This window comes from Idiotropiscis lumnitzeri, chromosome 18 (assembly GCF_059441095.1).
Source record: "Idiotropiscis lumnitzeri isolate Australia: NSW breed Sydney's pygmy pipehorse chromosome 18, RoL_Ilum_1.0, whole genome shotgun sequence".
In the NCBI taxonomy this organism is placed as follows: Eukaryota; Metazoa; Chordata; class Actinopteri; order Syngnathiformes; family Syngnathidae; genus Idiotropiscis; species Idiotropiscis lumnitzeri.
In genome coordinates this window covers 13,734,933-13,750,633 of record NC_142408.1, presented here as the reverse complement: position 1 = coordinate 13,750,633, position 15,701 = coordinate 13,734,933, and the positions used below count along the sequence as shown (strand labels likewise).

General features: G+C 44.6%; 3 protein-coding genes across 7 annotated transcripts in view; 1 reads left to right on the top strand and 2 right to left on the bottom strand.

The window, feature by feature from the left end:
- pam (peptidylglycine alpha-amidating monooxygenase) overlaps positions 1-15,701 on the bottom strand; it is a 54,701-nt gene that overhangs the window by 8,111 nt on the left and 30,889 nt on the right. For 3 of the 4 annotated variants that reach the window (XM_088281344.1, XM_088281345.1, XM_088281343.1), the window contains 11 exons: positions 14,599-14,792; positions 12,186-12,245; positions 10,959-11,231; positions 10,379-10,508; positions 6,529-6,645; positions 6,250-6,322; positions 5,756-5,966; positions 5,022-5,225; positions 3,851-3,975; positions 890-986; positions 746-796 (listed from right to left, as the gene is read on the bottom strand). In XM_088281344.1, coding sequence (XP_088137470.1) covers positions 746-796; positions 890-986; positions 3,851-3,975; positions 5,022-5,225; positions 5,756-5,966; positions 6,250-6,322; positions 6,529-6,645; positions 10,379-10,508; positions 10,959-11,231; positions 12,186-12,245; positions 14,599-14,792 — 1,535 coding nt within the window. The remainder of the gene's footprint in view (positions 1-745; positions 797-889; positions 987-3,850; positions 3,976-5,021; positions 5,226-5,755; positions 5,967-6,249; positions 6,323-6,528; positions 6,646-10,378; positions 10,509-10,958; positions 11,232-12,185; positions 12,246-14,598; positions 14,793-15,701) is intronic. The other variant, XM_088281346.1, reaches the window with a different exon arrangement.
- Positions 1-15,701, bottom strand: part of pdzph1 (PDZ and pleckstrin homology domains 1) — a 56,634-nt gene that overhangs the window by 23,484 nt on the left and 17,449 nt on the right. The window lies entirely within an intron of this gene.
- On the top strand, positions 7,814-9,007 carry LOC148319612 (uncharacterized). Its single transcript, XM_088282039.1, has 3 exons — positions 7,814-8,168; positions 8,358-8,557; positions 8,657-9,007. Exons 1-3 carry the CDS (start codon positions 7,814-7,816, stop codon positions 9,005-9,007), a joined length of 906 nt encoding a protein of 301 aa, XP_088138165.1.

The following is a 15,701-nucleotide window of genomic DNA, read 5'->3' as shown; positions in this document are numbered from 1 at the left end:
CCTTCTACCACTCGTCCATCGAGAGCCTGCTGACGTACTGTGTCTCCACCTGGTACAGCGGCTGTACTGAGGCGGACAGAGGGAGGCTCCAGAGGACAGTCAAAACAGCGCAAAGGATTATTGGCTGCCCTCTCCCCTCACTGTCGGACATCTACACCGCCCGGTGCCTCAGAAGGGCTCTCAACATCGTCAAAGACAATACCCACCCAAACTCACACCTGTTCGACCTGATGCCCTCTGGCAGGCGCTACAGATGCATCAAATTGAGGACCAATAGACTGAGAAACAGTTTCTTTCCAACAGCCATCTCCATTCTAAACTCTAACACACACACGACCACCCGTACCTTGCAGAACAGCAACGTGATGTGTTTTTATATACCCTATTCAGTATTATTTTCCATTGCACTAACTATTCTCTTATTTATCTAATTTATATATTTATCTGAATTATTGTTGTATTGCACTGGAGAGGGGAGCTCTCTAATCTCGTTGCACACTTGAGTACAATGACAATAAAGGGATTTCTGATTCTGATTCTGAAAGCTGCTGCATGGAAGTGCTTGAGCGTAGCATCTACAGTTTGTATTGGACTGCTTATACTGGCGATTTTAGACGCAGGCGCCAAATTTTGTTGCCCTATCACACAAAATCTCTGTGGATGTAATGTGACAAGATGTTGAAAACTTCAAGAGTTGTGAACACTTTTAAAACTACAATTGCATAATATCCATTTGCAAACTTACCTTCAAGTTCTTGAACTTCAATGCCAGCCTTCTTGACTGAACGGTGAGCCTCTAGAATAATAAGGAAACAAAAGTAATTATGACAACAAAACAATGTGGCATTGGGAACAAAAGAACAGCAGTGGAAAAGGTAGTAGTACTTACTCTCAGCTGTAAACTTGAAAACAGTCTTGGTGGCTGCATCCCCCACAAAAATACTACCGTTTTTGGTTACAGCAATGTCATGAGGCATTTTAAACTCCTGAAAACGAATGAAAATATACCATGTGAAACAAAATACATTGAACTATATCAACAAGAGTATAGCAGTAGTGGACTTTGATTGTTTCAGTTCATCACCTTTTCACCTTCTTACAAAAAAAGTACTGTGCGTTTAGTTCCAAGATGGCATTTTGAGATACTTTAACAGGGGTCCTCAATCCTGTTCCTCGAGGCCCGGTGTCCTGCAGGTTTTCCATCTCTCCCTGCTCCAACACAGCTGATTCAAATGATCAGATAATCAGCAAGGTCTGCAGAAGCTAGATAACGATCACTCAGGTGTGTTGCACCAGGGAGAGGTGGAAAACGGGCAGGACACCGGCCCTCGAGGAACAGGTTTGAAGACCCCTGCTTTATAGTTTCATGTAGACACCACTCAGCACTAGGTCACAAACCACACAATGCAAATGCTTTTCTTCGCCTGCGCCAAATAAAACCAAATGTGATATACTTGTTGAATTTAAGCCTGAACTGTTTTTAAACATACTGTAACATTTTTCCCCCACTCTCAATATTGTGATTGCGATGTAATAAGCAATTATTTTTCAGGGTCCGGTTTTTCCATACATTTAACAAACACGTGATAAATTAATCTGCATTACATTGAACAACATCAGAGTTGTTATAGTGTTTGAAGTCTGTAAATCACTAGTCAGATTACAACAATAATGCAACGAATCTGTGGGTTCATCACCTCAACTTTTCATGTTTCATCAAATAATGATATATCTAAATTTGTGGACTGCACCTTTTAATAACTGATTTATATAGACACCATATAAATGTACCTAAAATTAAAAAGACTACAGACTGACTGGCAGAGGGTTTTATTTATTTATTTTTTTTGCAGTCTTTGCATTCCGAAAATTTAATTCTACTGCATTGCATCCATCCATCCATCTTCTGTACCGCTTCTCCTCACTAGGGTCACGGGGGTGCTGCAGCCTATCCCAGCTATCTTCAGGCAGTAGGCGGGGGACACCCTGAACTGGTTGCCAGCCAATTGCAGGGCACACAGAGACGAACAACCATCCGCGCTCACACTCATACCTAGGGGCAGTTTAGAGTGTTCAATCGGCCTGCATGTTTTTGGAATCTGGGAGGAAACCGGAGTACCCGGAGGAAACCCACGCAAGCACAGGGAGGACATGCAAACTTCACACAGGATGGCCGGAGCGGGATGGAACCCACGCCCGATGCTGTCTTTCACCGTGAGGCAATCGTGCTAACCAGTCAGCCACCGTGCCGCCTACTGCATTGCAATGTTGATTAAAAAAAATTTTAAACAACAAACAGGACGAGCGGTGAGCTATCAGCAAATGTTTATATCAAAACAAATGTAGTAGTACTGCATTCCAAAGGAGTACACTTCTACTACGACTTCTTCCTGCCCCTCGACTCCCTCACCCAACCACAAATGACATTCAGTTACCTTCATGACCTAACAGACCATCTGAAATTACAGAACTCATGACCAATCAGATCAACGCAACTGCAGGCTTTCATACCACCAGAGATTGCCGTGGACCTCACTTTGAGAATCACTGCCCTAAAGAATCTCTAAACTACAATCACAGCCAAAATTAACACCATGGCTGCAGTTGGGTACTTGCCCCGTCTTTACTTGTGGGGGTTTGAGTGTATGGAATATGCATTTTTTGGATTCCACACTATTGCGGAGTTGTCGGTGACCCTTGGACTCCCCCTGAAGTTTGATGGCCAGGGTGCTCTGTTCTCCAAGTGGCATGAGATCTGGGTAGCACTCCGACTCTCGTCGGTACCTAATCCCCCTTCGCCTACAGCCCTTTTTGGACTCCAACCCTGCCTCCTCAGAATTGACGCTGCATACGTGTTTGCGGCCACAACTACTCTAGGTATGGATCTGAGAGCTCCCAGATTTTGGAGTGGAATGGGACGAATGCAATACAAACAGTATTCTGCCTGACTCTATTTGGACACCTCATCAATCGCATCCACTGTGTCTCAATTCTCTCTCACAACACACACTCTCTCTCACTCTCTTTCTCTCTGTGTGTGTGTTTGTTTTCATTAGTGATTATGAATGTGTACCATATTTTCACAACCACAGGACACATCTAAAAGTCCAAATTTTTCTCCAAAATGGATGGGGAGCTTCATAATGCAGAGCACCTTTAGTGTGGACGAGTACCAAAAATCTCTACATGTGAGATTTTCGTGAGTGCTCCGCTGGACTGACTGGGAGCATTTCACACGGTGACTGTACATAATGTGTCACTAGTGACTTACCTACATTGACATTGTGTGATCACACAAGCGACTGTGAAGTTAATTTGTCTGCTTGCACTGCTGTTTGAGTTTTCACAAAAGCCTGCATCAAATGCGAGGGGCTGCGCAGCAGCGGGACTGACTGACTGACAATGATGAGAGGGAACCTGCCGTCTTAGATGGAGAACTTGCCCAGGTGTACATTTCGGATACAGAGGATGAAAACTTTGACAGATTTGTGGTCATGTGTGATCAAGACTGATAAAAAATAAGGTGAGTACATTCAGTTCGGTTGTACTTTATTGACGTATTTAACAGTTTTGCACCCACTGTATTTTTAAAAACATACGATAGCATAAATGCTATGCTAGTTTATGATTTGACATGCCTGGGCCCAATAATTTCCATACACCAGCCAGTCAGCCCTGGCTATATATTTGACACCATTGAACTCTTTGCTAGAGTGACTAATAATCAGCTCTTTGAACATTAAGTGGTATTATGGCTCGATGACCAGCATCTTAGCTGCAATAATACATTTAACAATTCATACATACATAAGCGTTGAGTGTAAAGATAAATCTATAAAGGTTTGTTTACCCTTTTCTTTGGGCTGAAGGTATCCAGAATGTCCTTGGTTGCATAATCTATTGCAAAACCAGTTGGAGGAGGGGAGTCTCCACTCATAGAATTTCCATTTACTGCAAAGATTAAGCCATCTTCACCTGCATACAGGAGGAAAGTAGGAGAAAGTCCTCAGTCAGTGAATCAGCATGCATATACAACAAAAAGTGGAGCGATTGATGTCTTCATTCGGCGGCTCATTGGGCAGAATTCAGTCATGTGACTCGATGGCCCCCCAACCAAGCAGAAGATAGGATCGTTTCAAATTGAGTAAATGGAGAAAATTGAGGAATCTCCTGTCTTAGTAAGTAATAGCAAGAAAGTTCACTACTCCAGGTTCCAAATGATTTGGGGTTGACAAGACTGACGTTGGTCAAAGTAACATTGTAAAATCACATGTGGAGCATGTCTAGGAACATTTCAGAAACTGTCAAAAGTTCCCGAACTACATTTGGTGTCACTTGAAATGTATATGCAATAATGTCACAAACCGCTATATTTCTTTTACCGCCTCTGTGAAGGGCAATCCACAAATGACATATTCCGCTGTGACATATGTGGCACAAATTTCCATATATCAAATAAAAGATCAGCATCCCCATCCTGACTGCTGTAGTAGTTAGAAATTGTAGACTTTTGCATACTAAACACCAAACTTTGCTGATATCGCTCATGAAGAAAATAGACCAAGCAGTGGGTTTGATCATAAGATGAATATGGGACAAGAGACGGACATTTCTAGGGACATTTTCATCTAGATCTGATACATAACTCAGAAGACAGCATCATTACGGTCATTTGAATCCACCCATTTGCCTTATTTAAGCAAATATACTGCAACATAGACTTTGCCCAGTTTTGTCCTAATACAATACAATCGACTAGTATTTAAACAAATAGCAGGGTCGATGCTCACTTTTGTATATGGATGTTACCTATGATGACTTCATTTGGACTGATTTGAATACACAACATGAAAATCAGTGAGCCAACTATGGGTAAAAAAAAATAAAAAATAAACAAGCAATTATGCTACTGATAGAATGGAAAAATCAGTCAGCCAAAACAACAGCTTGGAATGTCCTGAAGAGTCAGAGCAAGAAACTTGAAAAAAAGCTGAGGTTTCTGGCCAGGTGCATCAACTCACCTCCAACCGGACTGAAAGTGATGGCATAGACGCTTTCTCCAAACTCTTCTTTTTTGATTTCCTTAACAAACTCTCCAGTTTTAGCTATAAAGCACTGGATGCGTCCATTCTCACGGTCCGCCACACACACTTCATTTCTCTTCGGCAGAAATGTAAGACTATGTGGGATCTGGAACGGTACACGCCTTCGCCGGTCTGATGAGCCTAGATGATAGGATTTTCAATTGTCATCATCATTTAGCGAGCTCCAATTCACATCCAAAGTAGTTTACATAAGGAACCAGTCTAGAACCATGCTCCTTTATACGTTGACGAAAACCAACTGAGCCCCAAATGAGCAAAAAACAGTGACAAAGGGAAAAAAAATATTCCCGCCAAGGAGAAAATCCAGATCCATGACAGGACAACCGAAGCTAAAATCACAACAACAGGGTTGTATTCCTGGAAGGAGATTTTCCTTGCTTCTGTCACAAAAGTGTTTGCTCATTTTTTTTTTTTTTTTAACGTTTAGGGGGCTGAGGTTTTAGACATGCGCCTTATGTAAAGTGCTTTCATGTAGGTAACTTCTTTTGGAAAATCAGAGCTATATCTATGAAACTGTATAATTGCATCAGGCTATAGCATCTCAGTACTATCCTTTCTTCTAACAAAATAAAACATAATTTTGGCATTCAAAATCCTTCAAGTAGGCCTTTTACTATTTTATTCAGTTGATACTGTAAGGGAAAACTTACCAGCACCCCATTCAGAAAAGTATCTTCCATCAGCAGAGAATTTCAGGATCCTCGCATTACAGTAGCCATCAGACACAAAAATGTCCCCAGTTTCATAATCTACTGCCACGTCAGTGGGCTGACAAAAGTGGTTATGGTCACTTCCTGGAGTGAAAGCCTCTCCCAGAGACAGCAAGGTTTGGTCACCACCATCACTGCTCACCTTTAAAACCTGGGAGTAAAGATGACAGAACTTTATTGATTTTACTTTCAAAATAGTCATTATTAATTTTTTGGAGCAAAGCTTTACCTGTCCGAATAAAAAAAAAAAATCTGATTTGATTAGTAGTTTATAAAGATGTTTTACATAAAAAACACTTTAGATCACATAATCAAAGATTTTACAGAAAATTATTTTTCATTGAAGATCATATAATTTGATAAATCAGATTATACCTAATATTAGCATGAGCTGGTTCATAAAAATCTTAGCTACAATGTTCAATTACTCTTACCTGATGAAGAGCCACATCAGTTACCCAGTAGTTATTGTCTTTGTCCATTGTTATTCCATGAGGCATGTAAAACCTGCAGGATAGGAATTTTGAACATGTCCAAAATTTAATGGTGACAAGAAAAACGGTTTGCAATTATTAATACTATAAGAGATGTCTGGCGAACATCTTTGCAACATTCAACAAACCCTGACGAAGAAACAACATTCACTTTGTGCACTAACAATCGCAAGTGAGATGTGTGCTTTACTAAATGCTGCAAGTCACAGTATGACTTACATATTTCTTCCAGAAGCCTTGAGGATGTTTCCATTGTCCACGGTGACAACCAAAATAGTGGACTGTTGAATAGGGCCAAGGAACCTCTGCTTATACATTGCCTGGCTGTCAAAAGAACTGAAAATATAGCGATAAAAAAAAGTATCAGTTTTATAGATTCTTCACAAAGACAATATCGGCTTCCAATATAGTAATAGCACTGGCCAATAAAATTCTATCGTTCCATTATATGTCAAGTGAACTGGGGATCACAAAAACTCACTCTTCACTCTTTCCTCTTTTCTGTCATAAGCCAAATGCCCGCTTATACTGCTTGTTGGCGAGCATCGCAGCCCAATCCTCCACAAGGAGCCTCAAGTCCTTAAACCAGCATGGGAGACAGGGACTTCCAAGCAGTGGAACACAACTCTGGAACATCTGATGGCTCCCCAAGTATGGGTAGACTTTTGAAATGGGGCTAAACACTTTTTGTGACGGTTCGGGTCGGGGAGGAGGGCGTGGCAGTTCTGATTGTTTACAGGTTCGCGATCCACCCAGCCAGGCCCTCCTCCGGAGAAAGTGGGCGTCGGCTCCGGCGCACCTGCAGCTCGTTGCCGGCAATCAGCGCCCTGCATAAAGACCAGCCACGCCAGGAGTCCGACGCCGGATTATCTCGTCACCTCACGTGGTACTGGCTCATGTCTCGTCCTGCTTCCCGATCGCCTGACTCTTCGTGCTCTCGTGCCTGCTTGACCCCTGCTCTCCCTGTTTCCCCGTCTAGCCGACCTGAACCCGTCTGGTCCCGCTCAGCCCGCCAGCGCCTCCGAGATCCTGCCCGGCACGCATCCCGCCAGCGCTCTCCGCTCCGCCGTGCCTCCCGCTACCTCGCCAGCCCGACTTCGCCTCCCGGCGCGCCCCGCTCTGCGGCACTCTCGTCCGTGCCACCCGGCGCCCTCCGCTCCGACGCACGACCATCTGCCGTTCCCGGTGACTGCCACTCCGACACCTGCACGTCGGCGTCACTCGACGCTGTCCACGCCGACGCTCGCCTGGTGGTGGATTCTTCCCAGCTCGCTCCCCAACTCCATTCCTCAATAAACCCTGTTTCCCCCTCACCTGTCGCCTTTGGGTCCTCCTTCCTTCCCACACAGTTCAGGGAACCGCGACAGAATAATCCGGCCGCCTGTTCGTTCCCGACACCGCGCGGTCACAGGTACTGCAATGGGGGCACTCTTCCACACTCACCTGCCACCCGGGTGTGGCACGCACTCTCCGCTTCCTCCAGCAGCGCTTTTGGTGGCCCCGGATGGCGAAGGATACCCGGGAGTTTGTGCAAGCCTGCTCCGTCTGCGCCCGCGGGAAGGCCTCCCATGCGGTCCCGGCCGGCCTCCTCCGACCCCTGCCTATCCCGAGCCGTCCCTGGTCGCACGTCGCCCTAGACTTCGTCACCGGCCTCCCTCCGTCCAACGGGCACACAGTCATCCTCACCTTGGTAGACCGGTTCTCGAAGTGCGTTCATTACGTCCCCCTGCCCAAGCTTCCCACCGCGCTTGAGACAGCCAGACTCATCACTCAACATGTGTTCCGACTCCACGGCATCCCTGAGGACATCGTGTCTGACCGGGGCCCCCAGTTCGCGTCTCAGGTGTGGCAGGAATTCTGCAAGGCAGTCGGGGCCACCGCCAGTCTATCGTCGGGCTACCACCCCCAATCCAACGGCCAGACAGAACGGGCCAACCAGGACCTGGAAGCCGCCCTCCGTTGCGTGGTGGCCCGAAACCCGGACTCCTGGAGCGACGCGCTCCCCTGGGTCGAGTACGCCCACAACTCCCTCTCCACCTCGGCCACAGGTATGTCTCCCTTCATGGTGTGTTTTGGTTACCAACCACCCATCTTCAAAGACCAGGAGCATACCGTGGCCATCCCATCCGTAGAGGAGCACCTCCGCCGGATCCGGGGGGTGTGGGCCGAGGCGAGGGCCGCTCTCACTCGAACAGCCCAGAGGACCAAGCGACTGGCCGATCGCCACCGATCCCCAGCCCCGGACTACGCGCCGGGCCAGATGGTATGGCTCTCTTCACGCGACCTTCCCCTCCAGGTCGAGTCTCGGAAGCTGGCCCCCCGCTTCATTGGTCCCTTTCCCGTCGAGAAAGTGATCAACCCCTGCTCGGTTCGACTCAAGCTACCCGACTCCCTAAAGATTCACCCTACGTTCCATGTCTCCCTCCTCAAACCGGTATCCTCCAGTCCTCTGAGCCCTCCGGCTTCAGCCCCCCCACCCCCCCTGATAATCGACGACCACCCGGCTTACACGGTGGCTAAAGTCCTGGACGTTCGGCGCCGTGGCCGGGGCTACCAGTACCTGGTGGACTGGGAGGGCTACGGTCCGGAGGAGCGCTCCTGGATCTCGCGTAAACTCTTCTTGACCGACGCCCCCATCAGGGAGTTCTACGCACTCCACCCGGACAAGCCGGGTAGGACGCCAGGAGGCGTCCGTTAGGGGCGGGGTACTGTGACGGTTCGGGTCGGGGAGGAGGGCGTGGCAGTTCTGATTGTTTACAGGTTCGCGATCCACCCAGCCAGGCCCTCCTCCGGAGAAAGTGGGTGTCGGCTCCGGCGCACCTGCAGCTCGTTGCCGGCAATCAGCGCCCTGCATAAAGACCAGCCACGCCAGGAGTCCGACGCCGGATTATCTCGTCACCTCACGTGGTACTGGCTCATGTCTCGTCCTGCTTCCCGATCGCCTGACTCTTCGTGCTCTCGTGCCTGCTTGACCCCTGCTTCTCCCTGTTTCCCCGTCTAGCCGACCTGAACCCGTCTGGTCCCGCTCAGCCCGCCAGCGCCTCAGAGATCCTGCCCGGCACGCATCCCGCCAGCGCTCTCCGCTCCGCCGTGCCTCCCGCTACCTCGCCAGCCCGACTTCGCCTCCCGGCGCACCCCGCTCTGCCGCACTCTCGTCCGTGCCACCCGGCGCCCTCCGCTCCGACGCACGACCATCTGCCGTTCCCGGTGACTGCCACTCCGACACCTGCACGTCGGCGTCACTCGACGCTGTCCACGCCGACGCTCGCCTGGTGGTGGATTCTCCCCAGCTCGCTCCCCAACTCCATTCCTCAATAAACCCTGTTTCCCCCTCACCTGTCGCCTTTGGGTCCTCCTTCCTTCCCACACGGTTCAGGGAACCGCAACACTTTTCACTTTAACAAAATTTTCTTAACCTCCATTTTTAGTCCCGTGTTTTTATCCAAACCAGTTGTCTACTGTAACCCTTAACATTTTAATATTGCTTGTACACTCTTTGAAGCACTTTGAGATTTCTGTCAAATTTAAAGTATATGATAAATAAAACTATTATTACTATTACTATTATTATTATTTTTTTTCCCTCTCGTTACCGCAAGGTACATTGAGAATGAGAAGCAGAGTGGCTGTGAGGAGAATGGAATGTCAACCAATTAGATTACCATTAGAAGAAAAGGGGGAAAGATCGGGAGAAGTACAATACAATACAACTTTATTTATACTGCGTCAGGGCCGCCGTAACAGCAAACGGTGCACTTTGTCAGACACTGCTGGACAAAACAGTGTTGGACAATGAGGAAATGAGCCCAAGATTGCCCCGTCGCCTCTGTGACTGTTATGAAAGCGTGCACATCACTCAGAGGAAACCAGAACGCTCTCACACTTTAAAGAAAATGATCCAGTTGATGATATATATTTTTAAAGCAATTAAGTAATTATTACTCTGGGGTTTCGGTTTTTGGTCTTGATTTCTGAATTTTCTGAATTCAGATTTGACAAGGATTTTTCATTTCAGTCCATCCTTAAAAATGATCATAATATTGATGCAGCAATTGTTTTTAAAACTTACTCTGGTCCCCAGTGGTGGTCACCTCTGTGGAAAATGACAAGATTGGAATCTGAGTCAATGGTAAGTCCTGACACCTGACCCAGCTGGAGAGAATTCTGTGGCCACATTGGGTCTTGCTCCAGATGGATATCTAAACAAATAGTCAACATTCATTGACAAAAAGAAATTTACAGACATCAGTTGGACGGTAGGGACATGGAAAAAAGAAAAAAAAAAACACATGAATATTACTATTTATAATAACACTGGCAATAACAATAATGTTACACAAGAAAACATAACACAAAACAAAAAATCCATCCAGAACCGAATAAAATAAGCATGCAGTATCATCACATTTGATTTATGATCCAGGCAGAAGAAAGAGCAGATTGGAAGGAAATAGCAGAGGAAATGAGAAAGATAATGAACTGCGGTGACGAGCATCACCGATAGAAGAGATAAGAAATGACGTGGGTGAGTTGCAGTTGCAGTTAATGGTCAGCTGAAAAGAACACCTTTCTCTAAACGAGCAAGGGTTCGTTTTCAATACAACAGAAGGTACGAATGATGATATGACTCCCTACACCCATTCACCCACCTCTTTGAGACAGCAGGTTGCTTTTTGCCAGCTTGTGAACGGCCTCAAGCTGATGGAATTTGTGAACTCTGTCCCTCATCAAAACAGGGTGCCTGTTGGTTTGCAGGGCTAGTGAAGCACCAGGAGAACCCAAGTTTTTCTTTTGTATTAAGCTATGAATCTGAGCCACCAACCCAGGCTGGAACTTTTGTTTCTTACTGGGGTTGTACTTATGAATGTGTACTACATCCTGGTTTTGGCCTAGCAGCTTGGACATTAGAGAATAGAGGTCACCTGCACAAACAGCAAAGCAAAGGAAGGAAATATAAAAGGATAAGAAAAGTGGAAGCTTTTGGTGTGGAGGCATCGAGGTACTGGTGTTAAGACTGTTAGTCAGCTGTTCTTGAAAAATCTATTCAGAAAAGTTTGTGTGCAACAAATATCTGTCAAGTCACAAATTTAATTATTGCATTTAGTATGTGAATTAACCTTCTGTTTTGATTGCATAACAAGTGCAATGTGGCAGCAATTAAAGGTCCTCCATCACAGACAGACTGTTCCTACAAAAGGTCATGTACAGGTTTTACACATCAAATTTACTTTGGTAGGAAACCAGAGTAGATTAAGGGGCCAATTACACAAAATAAAATTTTAAGTACTAATTAAGCAGACTCGACAAAAAAGGGTCTCAAAATGCACTCCCAAACCACCCCTCAAAAGTATGCATTATTGTTCCAGCATAAACATCGACAAAAAAATAAATAAATAAATAAGAAAATGGAGGCCAAATGGAAGTGCAACAAATCAGTGCCACTGATGACAATACAGCTCCAGCAAAGCAAATATTTATGTCCAGTGTGGACAGATGACTGCATTAAGAGACATCCTCAACCCAAATATAGAGAGAAAAGTATTAAGATGCTGCTTTCGGAGAAAACTGGAGTTGTTTTAGCAGTTTGGTGAAAAAGGTTATCATTTTGAGAACATTTTTCATGAGGAATTTTTCCATAACACAAAGAGTTATTCTCATGCAAATATTGCTTAGGAAAGCTATTTGCTAGCAGAATATGACAAATATGAATGGACAAGATTGTTTGTCACTCCAAATTGGATAAACATTATAAAGCAAGCCTTATTTATGTTAAGAATAAAAATAAAAAAGAATACATTATATTTATGTCGTCTTGAGATTAAATATATTTTCAACACATTTGCATATTGTTTCAACATTGTTTAGTTTATGCTTACCCTGATCGAAAGGCTGCCCTTCACTGGTAATGTCTGGCGTTGTCATACTATCTTGGTGAACTTTGAGGAGAGTTGAAGAGAATGATAAGGTCAACAAAGCTTATGTATTATTTTCAAGAACTCTATGGACATTATGCATAACATACAGTGCTGGAGGAAAAGTAATCACACTGCTTTTCCCACATTTTGTTGTTTCAGCCTTCAACCAAAATGGAATGAATGTTTTTGGTCACAAATATGAGTGCTCCTTATGCACATATTCAACCTGTCCTTGGCTCGTGCTGTGGTACCGACCTGCTTCAAATCCACATCTATTATTCCAATACCCAAAAACACCAACCATCACACCTCAATGACTACCGCCCGGTAGCCCTCATCTCCATCATCACAAAGTGATTCGAGTGGCTGGTCCGAGCACACCACAAATCTTGTCCACCCTTCACCCTTGACCCCCATCAATTATCATACCACCAAAACAGCAGCACTAAGGATGCAGTCTCCATAGCACTGCACTCTGTTCTCTCACACCTGGACGATAAAAACACCTTCGACTACAGTTCAGCATTCAACACAGTCATCCCTTCGTAGCTCATTACAAAGCTCACTGACCTAGGCATCAGTTCCCTCATGTGCAACTGTTTACTGGACTTCCAGACCAGACGGCCTCAACATGTCCGACTGGGTAAACACTGTTCATCTACCATCACTATAAACACTGGTGTACCACAAGGCTGTGTGATGGGTCCGTTCCTCTTCTCCCTATTCACGACTGCAGACCTGTCAATAGATCCAACACTATCATTAAGTTTGAAGATGACACCACAGTGATCGGCCTCGTCAAAAACAACGATGAGGCAGTCTATAGGGAGGAGATGAATTGTCAGGCTAAGTGGTGCGACACCAACAATCTGCTACTCAACACTGAGAAAAGCAAGGAGCTTGTTGTGGACTTCAGGAGGAATGTTCACCCACTTTCAAGGGGACGGCGTCGGAGCATGTGAACAACCTCAAGTTCCTGGGAGTACACATCTCGAAGGATCTCACCTGGACAACCGGCTGCTCCAAGCTGGTCAAGAAGCCTCACCAGCGCCTCTTCTTTCTAACGGCTCTGACAAAGAACCATTTGTCCTCAAGCATCCTGGTGCACTTCTACCGCTGCACTATCGAGAGCATCCTGACCAACTGCATCACAGTTTGGTACGGGAGCTCTTCTGCCTCGGACCGTAATGCTTTGCAAAGGGTGGTGAAAGCCGCCCAGCGCATTGTCAGGGTGCCACTTTCTGCTATAGAGGGTAACTATGAGGAAAGGTGTTTGAAAAGGGCTGGAAAAAAAACACCAAATACTCCAATCATCCAGCACATAGACGCTTCACCCTCCTGCTCCTTGGGAGGCGCTACAGGAGGATCTGGAGAAAAACCACCAGATACTGGAACAGCTTTGTACACACAGCTGTTAGACTCATGAACTCTGCCTCTTGACTCACTTAACACTATGGATTGTTACACCACATCGCTACCAACAATCACCCATAACAAAACCAGCGGACTATATCCCCATACGCACAACAGGAACATAGGCCATCACTAACTGCACTTTATATCTATTATCACTAAAGAACTTTTAGATAGACGCACACTGCATTTCATGGCTCTTGACTTCTGTTGTGTGCAATAACAATAAAATTAATTCTATTCTAGAACACCTCATGAAAACATGAAAAAAAATGTTTTGACATTTGCAAATTCATTAAAACAAGAAATCACATGAACATTACAAACTATCATTATTCACATCCTTTGTTCGCTACTTTGTTGATTTTTTTATTTTAATATGATGCCACATTAAGCTAGGGACACTTACGTTTGGGCAGTTACACCCATTCCTTTTTGAGGCACTGCTCAAAATCAGTCCGCTTGGAGCTATGGCTGGGCTGCCCATGGATATTTATAAAGTTGTCCTGAAGGGCACTCCTCTGACAACTTTGTGTTTTTCATTGTCTTGCTGAGACTATTCACTGTTGCCTCAGGCTTGAGCAGGTTAATATCCAGTATGTCTCAGTATGTCACTACATTTATCTTCACTTCAATCTGACTTTCAGTTCCTGACCCTGAAAACATGGTGCAGCCACCACCATGCTTCACGCCAAAGAGGTATTTAGTCAGGTATGCCCGCTTTTCTCCATATCACAAGCACATCAGGGATTCACACCAAAGAGTTCAATTATCGTCTCATCAGAGCAGAGAGTTCAAATGGTTCATTAATTTTTAAATTAGAGCAAAGAAAAATCCATTACGAATTAGAAACAAATTAAAATGTGGGAAAAAGTGAAGCGCTGTGAATACTTTCCAGATACATTGTAATCACATTTTACTTCACATTCACATAAAATAACTGCAGAAATGTGCGGTGTACCTGTTGAATGTGCCAAATGCATCATGGAGTTCATGTTTTCGGGACTGACAGCAATGGGAATACTGGCTTCAGGTGGAATATGCTGAAACAATTTGGCAGAGCCTTGCTTCATGCAATTCATATAAGGTATGGCGTGTTTGCTGTCCATGTAGTACATAATATAGAAATTGCACATTTCATCATCAGAGGTAGCCCTGCAGAAAGTAAGAACAAAAGTATATTAGGAATGTTAGAGTGTACTATATGAGCAAAAACATATACCCAGCACACGTCATTTCACACCCCAATAGCAATATATATCCCCTTATAGTATTATTTGTCCTGAAAATTACATTTAAGTGAATGGGGAAAGAAATAAGGATGTAACAATTCACTTAAGCACCAGTTCAATTTAATATACATATATTTTTTTTCTTCTTTGCGTGTCTTTAGCTTTTGACACAACATGAGACTGTCGCTCTTCCGCTATTCTTCTTGTATCTATTGTTTGTCTTTTAATTTGTGAGCTAATTTCCCGCAAATTCATATTACACCATATGGAAAGCGCTTTGTTACAGCTCCAGCTGTTGTAAAATGTGCTATATAAATCAAGTTGTATTGTATTGTATTTTGTGCTAGTGTGGTGACTCTTATATTATCTCATCTATTATTGCATAGCATCATTGTATGTGTCAAATGTTGCCCAGTTGGCATCCATTGCAGCCTGGTCATCCTGGAAGGGGGATTCCCCCATCTGTGGTCCCTTCTCAAGGTTTCTCACTTTTCCCCTAATGAGGTTTTGTGAGTTTTTCCTTGCCCTCCTGGGGGTTAAGATCGGGGATGTCGATTGTGGCTATGTTAAGCCCTTTGAGACTGTCTGTGATTAAGGGCTATACAAATAAAATTGACTTGACTTGACCTGCTGATGCTATCCACAAATCTAATACAAATTGACATTTAGCGCAAGCGTGTAAATATTTAGTGCACTATGTTGAGTTGCACGATTACTATGAAACTACCTATAAATATTCAAAGAAATACTTGTAAACATATTTCACTTTTGTTGGGCACCAATCAATTTTTTTAATGTAGAAGGGATTGAAATAAACTAAAATTGGGAAAAT

Coding starts and splice junctions, on each gene's coding strand:
- LOC148319612 (XM_088282039.1), top strand. CDS start 7,814: ATGGCGAAGGATACCCGGGAGTTTGTGCAAGCCTGCTCCGTCTGCGCC. Junction 8,169..8,357: donor TCAGGTGTGGCAGGAATTCT/GCAAGGCAGTCG, acceptor CCTCGGCCACAG/GTATGTCTCCCTTCATGGTG. Junction 8,558..8,656: donor GATCCCCAGCCCCGGACTAC/GCGCCGGGCCAG, acceptor TTTCCCGTCGAG/AAAGTGATCAACCCCTGCTC.